Source organism: Oncorhynchus mykiss, chromosome 18 (genome assembly GCF_057628025.1).
Source record: "Oncorhynchus mykiss isolate SJ-2025 chromosome 18, ASM5762802v1, whole genome shotgun sequence".
Classification (NCBI taxonomy): Eukaryota; Metazoa; Chordata; class Actinopteri; order Salmoniformes; family Salmonidae; genus Oncorhynchus; species Oncorhynchus mykiss.
The window spans coordinates 67,506,735-67,518,185 of NC_143039.1; the positions used below are offsets into that span (position 1 = coordinate 67,506,735).

General features: G+C 41.0%; 1 protein-coding gene across 1 annotated transcript in view; it reads left to right on the plus strand.

The window, feature by feature from the left end:
• LOC110496640 (calcitonin receptor) overlaps nucleotides 1–9,684 on the plus strand; it is an 81,320-nt gene extending 71,636 nt beyond the window's left edge. Inside the window, exons 12-16 of the mRNA XM_036953418.2 lie at nucleotides 867–927; nucleotides 1,075–1,141; nucleotides 1,501–1,719; nucleotides 2,660–2,701; nucleotides 6,462–9,684. Of these exons, the coding sequence (XP_036809313.2) occupies nucleotides 867–927; nucleotides 1,075–1,141; nucleotides 1,501–1,719; nucleotides 2,660–2,701; nucleotides 6,462–6,686 (614 nt within the window). The 3' untranslated portion in view covers nucleotides 6,687–9,684. The remainder of the gene's footprint in view (nucleotides 1–866; nucleotides 928–1,074; nucleotides 1,142–1,500; nucleotides 1,720–2,659; nucleotides 2,702–6,461) is intronic.
• Nucleotides 9,685–11,451: the final 1,767 nt, after the last annotated feature.

Below are 11,451 nucleotides of genomic sequence, written 5' to 3' on the forward strand. Positions count from 1 at the left end.
AAATCACTTCTAAACGGACCCGCTGCTCAGATTCATCTGTTTAATCTGTTTATGGCCCAGCTAAAATGAAACCCCCAATAAACACTGGTATGGTTGTGTTGTTAATGGAGAAGGATTTAACAAGACTGGATTATTAGAGGAAATTGCTCAGTGTGGGTTTATTCTTGTTCAGCTTGTAGCGGATAGCATGATGAGGATGATCTTAATTTGATCACTTTTATTGCCAACAAATTTCTTACACCACAGGTATTGCAGATGAGCTTCGTGATTTACATAAATTCACTGAAAACCCACACTAACACAGTTATATTACTGTAACAGTATAACTGTAACAGTATGTCTCCTACTGTTGGCCAGCTAATAGCCTAACCACCGATCAAGCATTATTATGGACTAAACGTTCAAATCCTGTTGCTCCAGGATTATTTTTGTTGTGACAATATAGGTCAAATTAAGATCCTACACCTGTAGGATAGTATAAGCTTGTTTTGAATTTAGGAAGGGCTTCCATTGGCTGTCTGCTCTGCCAGGTATCTTCACCTTAAAGGGTATTTAAATTATGCTTAACAGCCTTAAAGGGATAGTTGACTCAAAATACAAATGAACATGATTTCTCCACTTACCTTGTCTGTGTTCATGTTCAGTTGTATTTTCAGTGAACTTCCCCTTTATCCTCTTCTATTGAAAATACAGAAGATATACAAGAAGTTACTCTTATAACTGAGGAATTACATGCTAATTACTGTAATAACCACATTGTAGATGTTTACATCATAATACACATAACATCATTCATTGATTGATTCATGAATTGATTAATTGACATTTTGCAGATGTCCTTACAGAGTCTTTCTTCTGGTTCCCAGGGTTTCCCTTAGTGCCTGCATCCATTCATGCCGTGGCAAGGAAGAAGTATTTTGATGACAAGTGAGTGATGGTCCTCTGCACTAGTATTGTAAATAAACAGAGCAGCTGTGTGGTGGGCTGCAGTAAACAGATCTAGAAGGAGAAGGAAGAAGAATTCATTGTCTGTTTGTAGACTTGTGTGACGGAGAATGTTTATCCTTCCTGTAGCTGCTGGATGAGTGTCGAGACCCACCTGCTCTACGTGGTCCACGGGCCCATCATGGCAGCGCTGCTCGTAAGCTACATCCTACACTCTAGAACCTTAGAAAGTTATTTGGCTGTCCCCATAGCAGAATCCTTTGAAGAACTATTTTTGGTGGCAGGTAGAACCCTTTTGGTTCCAGGTAGAACATAATGGTACATGGATGTTCTTCTAGATCAAAACTTAATACGTAGGTAGCCATCATTGGACCAAAGATCATGTATTGTTATACTGTTGAATGTGCAACACATCAATCAAAGCAAATTGTGTCCTATGCTGGTGTTTAGACTTCCATTGTTTAGACAAAATCATTATAATCTGATTAGATTGCAGCCCTTTCAGACACAGCAACCATGTTCAGACGTTTATAAAATCCCTTCTTTCTTTCCCAGGTGAATCTGTTCTTCTTGCTGAACATCGTGAGGGTGCTGGTTACTAAGCTGAGGGACACCCACCGGGCAGAGTCTAACATGTACATGAAGGCAGTGAGGGCTACGCTGATCCTGGTCCCTCTCCTGGGCATCCAGTTTGTCATCTTCCCCTGGAGGCCAGAGAACCGTCTGGCGGGGGAGGTCTACGACTACATCATGCATATACTAATGCATTACCAGGTAATCGCTATAACTACATCATGCATATACTAATGCATTACCAGGTAATCACTATGACTACATCATGCATATACTAATGCATTACCAGGTAATCACTATGACTACATCATGCATATACTAATGCATTACCAGGTAATCGCTATGACTACATCATGCATATACTAATGAATTACCAGGTAATGAAACTGATCACTACAACTACATCATGCTTATATTCATGCATTACCAGGTAATGACTATGACTACATAATGCTTATATTAATGCATTACCAGGTAATATCTATATTAATGTATTACCAGATAATGACTACATCATGCATATATTAATGAATTACTAGCTCATATCTATATTAATGTATTATCAGAACATTACTTTATTAATGCATTATAAGGTAATGACTGTATTAATGCATTACCAGGTCATGACTACATCATGCATATATTAATGCATTACCAGGTCAAATCTATATTACTGTATTACCAGATATTGACTTTATTAATGCATTAGCAGGTAATGACTACATCATGCATATATTAATGCATTACCGGGTCATATTTATATTAATGTATTACCAGCTAATGACTGTATTAATGCATTACCAGGTAATTACTTTATTAATGCATTACCAGGTAATGACTACGTCATGCATATATTAATGCATTACCAGGTATGTAAGGCAATTGATTGTATGCTAGCAGAACAGTCCTTACCAAAGCTCTGGTCTGACATAAGGTATACTCTTAGAAAAAAGGGTTCTTCGGCTGTCCCCATAAAATAACCCTTTTTGGAATATTTTTTGGTTACAGGTAGAACTCTCTTTACAGGGTTCTACATAGAACCAAAAAGGGTTATTTTATGGGGACAGCCGAAGAACCCTTTTAGGCTCTAGATAGCAACTTTTTTTTATAAGAGTGTGTAATTGTCTTGTTTTCCCTCCAGGGATTACTAGTGGCAACGATATTCTGCTTTTTCAATGGCGAGGTAAGCACTACTGTACTAACACAACACACAACACACAGAATATCTTTCTTCACTCTGTGGAAACCAGCAACTTCCCATTCAGTTGTACTCTTATATAATTTGTTTGTTGAGGTACAGTAGACAGTATACAGTAACAGTTTAAGCTTGAACCTCTGAAGAACCCTTACCCTTTGGTATGGTACCGTTTTAACTGAACCTCTGAAGAACCCTTACCCTTTGGTATGGTACCGTTTTAACTGAACCTCTGAAGAACCCTTACCCTTTGGTATGGTACCGTTTTAACTGAACCTCTGAAGAACCCTTACCCTTTGGTATGGTACCGTTTTAACTGAACCTCTGAAGAACCCTTACCCTTTGGTATGGTACCGTTTTAACTGAACCTCTGAAGAACCCTTACCCTTTGGTATGGTACCGTTTTAACTGAACCTCTTTTTGTTTTTTAAAGTTTTTATTTGACTAGTCAAGTCAGTTAAGAACAAATTATTATTTACAATGACAGCCTTCCCGGGAACAGTGGGCCTTGTTCAGGGGCAGAACGACAGAGTTTTACATTGTCAGCTCGGGATTTGATCCATGCACACCTTTCGGTTACTGGCCCAACGCTCTAACCACTAGGCTACCTGCCGCCCTGAACAATTGTGGAGGTACCGGGGATTGAACCCGGGGCCTCATACATTGACAAGTGGCCCGTGGTGATAGAGTTGTCACCAATTAGTTGGAGAGAGCATTACTGCGCTGAATCTATGGAGTCGGCTGACTCTTGTACAGTAGCAGAGGCAACAGCACTAGGACCATCTCAGATGAAGAGGAAGGAAGACAAGCCTTAGAAATGCCTCAGACACTTGAACATCTCTGGGGCAAATCATCCACCCTGTCTGTCTGTCTGTCTGTCTGTCGCTCACTCACCTCAGCCTGCAGTTGTTTGCTGTCTGACAGCGGATGTCCATAATCTAGAGTCACCAACACAAACTTTAACTTTTTAATTTTTAAGGACATTACTGTTTTTTTTTTAAAGAGACCATTTGATTTGTTTTTAGGTCATATTGTAGATGCTGTGATCCAGAACAGCCAGAGGTTTTAACATAGGCCCACCCACCCAGTGAGTTAATAAAATACATTGAGAGAATACATTTAATAGGTCAGGAGTTGCATTAGGTACTGCTTGGCCAGTCTGAGCCCAGACCAGGAGAAAGAGCGCCTGAGCATTTTCTTCGCTTGAGAAAGTAGAAAGAAAAACAATGCACACACCCAGAAAAACAGAGACCTTATTTGAATACACAGCATGAGGTCGAATCTGGCATTGACAAAAACACAGCGAATTAACATAGTGTTCGTTCACCATCAGGCGCAGTGTTTAGTAATATTTTATACGTAGGAAATGATTTCTGGGCCGGGAAAACAGGTCAATTATTAGCTCATGCGTGAGCAACCAGGCCCCATCAGCATCTCCATCGGCTCTCGTAAACCAAGTTTGACGTGTCCGAAGAACCGATTCAGCAGTGTCGGGGGGGATAAAAGACGCATTGACACAGTAAGGGAATGTTTGTTTGCTTTGCAGCATAATGGCTTTTACTGTCTCCTAATTTGGGACATTCATTTTTGGAGATGAGTTCATTGCACAATTTGATTCTGGGGCCAAACTGCCTAGATCTAGGCTGTGTCCCAATTGACACCATATTCCATACATTCTCTATGGGCACCTTTTCCCCTAAGGGTTGTGGTCAAAAGTAGTGCAATATAAAGGGAATAGCTGTGTCATTTGGGACTCGGCACTAGCTACACAGTCTGTTGAATAACTCTTTGTCAAGTTACGCCAATGAGGAAAAAAGTTGTACTTATTGTTATGTTTTCTAGGTTGCGTCTGAAATTGCACCCTATTCCCTATATAGTGCACTACTTTGGACCAGAGTGCAAGGAGTTTTTAAAAAGAAAAGTGAAATCCTGTGCCCAGCAATGTGTCTCTAGGTCCTGGTGCTGATTTTGGCAGGAACAACTAGTATTCAAAAGTATGATTAAAAACGTCAGACTGAAGAAAAGACAGGCAAATGTCATTTTTACTCGATTTTCAATGCTAGTTGTTGACATGCTCTGCATCATTAGATCATGGGAGAGTGCAGTGTGTCCTGTCCTCATTTTCACTCAATAATTAGTGTGGCATTGTTCAGGAATTAGATGTTCCCTGTACTGGCTCAGGCCATTCTTCTGAGAGAACTATGTCAAACACTGCTTTGCTTTCCATTTTTAGAGTGCACGCTCATTCATGCAGTATAAAGTTATCACACAAGATAATTCTCTGGTTTTCATTTTTTTCTTAATCAGATTTGTGCTGTGCTGAATAATTTCATACTCTCATAATGTATAATTTACTAACTTGGTGATTTTCAAAAGAGGAACAGCAGATAAGCGAGTGTAAATTCATCAATCTACTCTACCTGCACTAAACTCAGTAAGGAGAAGCTATTGTCCTTCAATTAATCACAGGAAATTGTGATTCAATTCTGTTTCTTCATGTCTAAAAACTGCCATTAACATTTATCATATGAATCCACATTTCCTGAGCTCAGTCACATTACATTGATTTAATGATCATGCATATTGATGAAAATGTGTGGCTGTGCACTAAAATGCTGTGAGGTGTAAGTGAGGGACTAAATTGCTGTGAGGTGACAGTGAGGGACTAAAATGCTGTGAGGTGACAGTGAGGGACTAAATTGCTGTGAGGTGACAGTGAGGGACTAAAATGCTGTGAGGTGACAGTGAGGGACTAAATTGCTGTGAGGTGACAGTGAGGGACTAAAATGCTGTGAGGTGACAGTGAGGGACTAAATTGCTGTGAGGTGACAGTGAGGTACTAAAATACTGTGAGGTGACAGTGAGGGACTAAAATGCTGTGAGGTGACAGTGAGGGACTAAAATGCTGTGAGGTGACAGTGAGGGACTAAAATGCTGTGAGGTGACAGTGAGGGACTAAAATGCTGTGAGATGACAGTGAGGGACTAAAATGCTGTGAGATGACAGTGAGGGACTAAAATGCTGTGAGGTGACAGTGAGGGACTAAATTGCTGTGAGGTGACAGTGAGGTACTAAAATACTGTGAGGTGACAGTGAGGTACTAAAATACTGTGAGGTGACAGTGAGGGACTAAATTGCTGTGAGGTGACAGTGAGGGGCTAAATTGCTGTGAGGTGACAGTGAGGGACTAAATTGCTGTGAGGTGACAGTGAGGGACTAAATTGCTGTGAGGTGACAGTGAGGGACTAAATTGCTGTGAGGTGACAGTGAGGGGCTAAATTGCTGTGAGGTGACAGTGAGGAACTAAATTGCTGTGAGGTGACAGTGAGGGACTAAATTGCTGTGAGGTGACAGTGAGGGACTAAATTGCTGTGAGGTGACAGTGAGGGACTAAATTGCTGTGAGGTGACAGTGAGGTATAAACAGACCATGTGTCTTTTTGCTGCTCACCTGTCCGTGCCTAATGAGTCTCTCTGTGTGTCTGTAAAACCCCGATGAAGGCAACAGCTGAAATGCAGCGATTATAATAATAAAGAAGTTTTATGTACATCCATTGTCCTCCAAGAGTGGCTTAATATGGTTGTTCTCTCACTCTCTCACTCTCTCACTCACTCTCACTCACTCTCACTCACTCTCACTCTCTCTCACTCTCACTCTCTCACTCTCACTCTGTGTGTGTTTATCCATTTGTGTGTGTACTCACCCATTAGAGAATACAGTTTATAATATGAATATTCCCTTTTCTCAGGTGCAGGCGGCTCTGAAGCGACAATGGATTCAGTACAAGGCCCAGTGGGGTCAGAGACGGAGGGACCACTGCTCCATGCGCTCTACCTCCTACACCGCCACATCAATCACTGAGGTGCCCGCCTTCATGTACCACCACGACTGCAACAGCGAACACTTAAATGGCAGACACACCTCTGAGGACTCTGAGCTGGTGGCTCTTAAGACAGGGGAGATGTACGCCTGACAAGCGGGAGGCAGTCTGGGTGTGGGAGGAGAAAAGAGTTAGTAGAGGAATCAAGATGGAGACGTTTCTCTACTATCTAACACGAAACAACCCAGCGGTCCCGCCGCGTTTCCACATCTCAGAGACAGAACGAGGGGGTAAGCCCCAGACTGTGAAGGAGAAGACCGTGTGTGTCTGGACAGTGATACAGTGATACAGTATCTCTCCCATGACTTGGCCAACGATGGCTGATGCTTCTTTACATGACATTGCTGCTGCTGTGGCTGATTTTAAAAACATTATAAGATATACATGAAACAGGAGTCGAGTTTGAAATGTGGCACGTCCTAAAGCTGCTATTTGTGGCTGCTATTTGTGGAGCTCTTCCTACACATCATGGGGACGTTGAGGATGATGTCGATGATGATGTCGTCTATACCAAAGGATGTGTGGGTTCGGCTGCCATCGGCATGCACTGCGTGACCTGAATCCAACACTGAAGCGACCGACAGCGTCCATGACACATGAGCTCAAAGGTTGACAACGGCTCCCTATACCTAAGCTCTGGAATCCTGTACATATTTGTTTCACCAGTTTCACTTTAAAAGTGTCAAAGGGTGTTTTAGAAGATTCTATTTTTCGGACTAAATGTTTTTGTTCTTGTCAACTACTTGTTCTTTAAATACCTGCTATCTGTCCTGTGAAGCTAGTTAGCTCCGCCAGACTGCTTTGCTGTTCGTACAGCTGCTGACTGTTCTTGTGGTGTTTCTGTCACAAGGCCTGGATTTAAAGAGTGCAGGAGATACAGAACGCCTTGATATGGACTCAAGAGAGAGAGTAAAAAGGATTGATTAACTTAAAATAAAAAGCAAGATATGGAATGACATAGGTAACGCATTTAGAAGCCATTTTGAGTACCACATGGCTCTAGAGGGGAGACTATTTCAGTGAAATAGTCTGTTGTTTACCGTGTCCATTTGCCAAAAGGTCTAAAGCGAAGCTTGTATGGCTACCGAAGAATCGTTATGTTTTGTGCTTAAATTAAGGCCATTTGAATTATGTTCAAATTTATTTTCTTTTTCAAATCGTTTATGAATCGAAATACAGGGAATAAGGAGAGAGAATTAGTAAACACATTAAGGCTACCTGCACAGTGTTGCTATATCAACAATTATCATTTTCAATACAATTATCTAAATTGAAAACATGATTACCTCGAAGAAGCATTTTCCTTCCATTGTACAGAATCTGTTAAATCGTTCTAACCGAGGGCTATTTCAAACAACTCTCTTGTGGTGAATACTACAGAATATGTATTTTCATTCACCTACAGATGTAGGATCTTAATTTGAGCCAGTTTGCTACAACAGGAAAATAATCCTGCAGCAACAGGAAATGTAAATTTTTACATGGATTATAATGAATAGACATTTTTTTGTCAGGGTTGATACATTTTTTGCAAGGATAAATCAAGTCTGAAATTTCAAAGTTGAAATTACAAACTTCAGAAGCATTGTGACAAATACAATTTGATTTGATTTTAAACCCCAGGAAAGTTCAAATCAAATGAAGATCCTACATCTGTAATATATCATGCCCTTAAATTATAATGCTCTTGGATCCTGAATGAAAGTCTTTGAGGCATTTCAGAAAGTGTCATGTGGAATCCTTTGCTCTTAGCTAATCTGGTAGCGCAGGCTAATTTCTAGGAGTGTGATTTTGGTTTTGTGTCACAAAGGCTGTCTTAAGGAGTCAGGAATAGAAACGCAATCTCTTGTTTACCATCACTGCTTGCAGGTGGTCTCCTCAACAAGCCCCTTCTGTTTCATAGAAATGTACATTTTAACCTTCAAATGTGTTCCTTTGTAAATTGCACAACCAAAATTGATTTCTAGAATGGACACTGAAAACCATTGAAATTGAACGAAATGGCTCAGCACACTGCTTTGTATTGAGTTAAAAGAGATATGTGTGTGCGTGTGCGCTCGTGCATGTGCGCGCGTGCGTGCATGTGTGTGTGTGCGTGTGTGTGTGTGTTTATCAGTGTGTAAAATGCAGATAGTGATCCATGAGCCTTGCGGCCTTCTGATGTCCAGATTAATCCCATCTTCACATGGTTTTTAAAGATAGACATCTGCTAGGATTTAAGTCCAGTGGCTCTCAGAAAGGAAGAGTGACTCTGGAGCAGCCCTGATCTGGATATAACGTAGCAGTATGTTACTGTAGACAGGTACAGGTACTTCAGTACCGATGACAACCAGGGGCCTCATTTATATCAAGATTTGTACGCACAGATGTAATCCTAAATTGTGCATACAATGCCATTTATAAATGAGGCCCCAGGTGCCCAGACTCATTGCAGACTAGTCTGGACCTGAATGCTGAAGACACATTTTCTTTTGGGGACAATACAGTTAATTGTGCCAATCTAATTTATTTTACATCTTCAAATTCTATTAGGCCAAGATAAAGTAAATCTTTACACTTACGCCAATGTTAATACTGCTTCCAATGTCTTTGCTGATGTCGGGCCAGCATGGAAGATTTGACACGGTGATCAGTTTGGAAAGTGAGAAGAAGGCCATTTGATGAGGTCTCTAACAGCTAATTCTGTCTGTTTGATTCCAGAGAAGGATTTAACCCCTGTGAAGTGGATTTAAAAAAGGTTTTGATCCATCCATCTTTTGAGGTTTATTTGTTCTGGATATGAATAACATGTTAAAGGTTTTTATTTTAATTTGAGGGAATATTATCATTTCTGTATATTTAGTATGTTCATGGTCATGTTGTCCTGTGCCCATGTCAACATGACAGCAGAGTTTGTGTGTGTAATAGATGTGAAATGTTTCAACCGCAGTTTTTGGTTCTTTTGTTTCGCTTGTGTTTGGCTCTCGACCTCTTAAGTGCTTTGTGTGGCGTTATTTCAAAGAAAACAAAAACAGTGTTTTGTAAAATGCACAAAGTGACCAGCTGTTTGTTTAAAAGCTATTTCAATCAGAAATATATTCCTAAAAGATTCCCTGTTGTGTCTGTTCTTTCTTTCCTACAATACTATGCAACCTGTAGGACGTAGGAACAAACCTTTGTGTGTGTGTGTGTGTGTGTGTGTGTGTGTGTGTGTGTTTTAAAGGGAGCAGAAGAAACTGGATTTAAAAGTTTTAAAATACCACAATCCCCACTGTATTATTTTGTACCCAAATTACCCCCCTAAATGGTTTAGGCATACTTTAAATTACCCCCCTAAATGGTTTAGGCATACTTTCAAATCTAGTCTGTCCGGAAAAAAATACACATTTCAAGTTTCAGAGGATTTGCATTGTGAGTATGTGATGGAAACGATGTATCGTGAGATTGACTTCATTTATATTCCTGCTCTCTCATTCATCAACCGTCATACAGTAATGCTTCTGACACACATTATACAACACAAAGGCTGTATATTCCATATATAGTGCACTACTTTCGACCAGGGCCAATAGGGCTTTGGTCAAAAGTAGTGCACTATGAAGGGAATAGGGTGCCATTGGAGATACAGTTAAAGTCTGGGCACATCAGATCCCAGTTGTCCTCTGAAAAGGACAGTTCTTCTCATCAGTAGAATCTGGTTGTTATCATCCTAATAGGCCAAGCTTTTGCTTTTCTAAGAGCCTCCGCAACTATGCAGTGTCTATTACACTGAGGACAATTTCAAGGTCTGTTGGTTCTTTATAGCACCGCTATACCATAGTAAGTCAGTAACAATGATGTTGGATTTCAAATAGCTGCTATTCAAATGTTTTACAATATCTTATATAGGAAAACCCCAACCCATGAAACTGAATCATTAAATGATAGTGTTCAACTTGAAAGTGGAGAGGAAAATGAAGCAGTGTGCAATGAGACTCCTGGTCAAGATGGAGCAGGTTCATATTCATTTGTCTCTGTATTTATTCATACACAATGGGGGAAAATAATCTAACTTTACTGTTGCAGGAACGTACCGTTTAACCTGTTTATTGAAAGCCATTTACTCAGTCATAAGGATTGTATTGATGCACAACCCCACACAGCAGATCTTATTGAGGGATCACCTGTCACGACTCCCGCTGAAGTTGGCTCCCCTCCTTGTTCGGGTGGCGTTCGGCGGTCGACATCACCGGCCTTCTAGCCATCGCTGCTCCATTTTTCATTGTTCCGTTTGTTTTGTCTTGTTCCCCGCACACCTGGTCTACATTCCCTAATCAACTGCATATGTATTCCTCTGTTCCCCCATGTCTTTGTGTGGGATTGTTTTGTTACGTGTTTTGTATTGACGCGCCTAGCTGGTTTTTCCCCAGGTACTATGTTTCAACCCAGAGTATGTTTAATTGTTAAACATTTTTCCTTATTTGTGACTTTGTCGCGCTTTGCACTTTTGCCTTTGGCTGGAGGTTTGTTGGACACTGTTGTGTTCGTCTGTTGTTTGCTTCTGCCGAATAAAGTGTGCGCCTGATCACAACTCTCTGCTCTCCTGCACCTGACTTCAACACCAGTAGATCACAACTCTCTGCTCTCCTGCACCTGACTTCAGCACCAGTAGATCACAACTCTCTGCTCTCCTGCACCTGACTTCAACACCAGTAGATCACAACTCTCTGCTCTCCTGCACCTGACTTCAGCACCAGTAGAGCACAACTCTCTGCTCTCCTGCACCTGACTTCAGCACCAGTCGATCACAACTCTCTGCTCTCCTGCACCTGACTTCAGCACCAGTAGAGCACAACACTATGCTCTCCTGCACCTTATTGGCACCTTATTCCCAAAATAG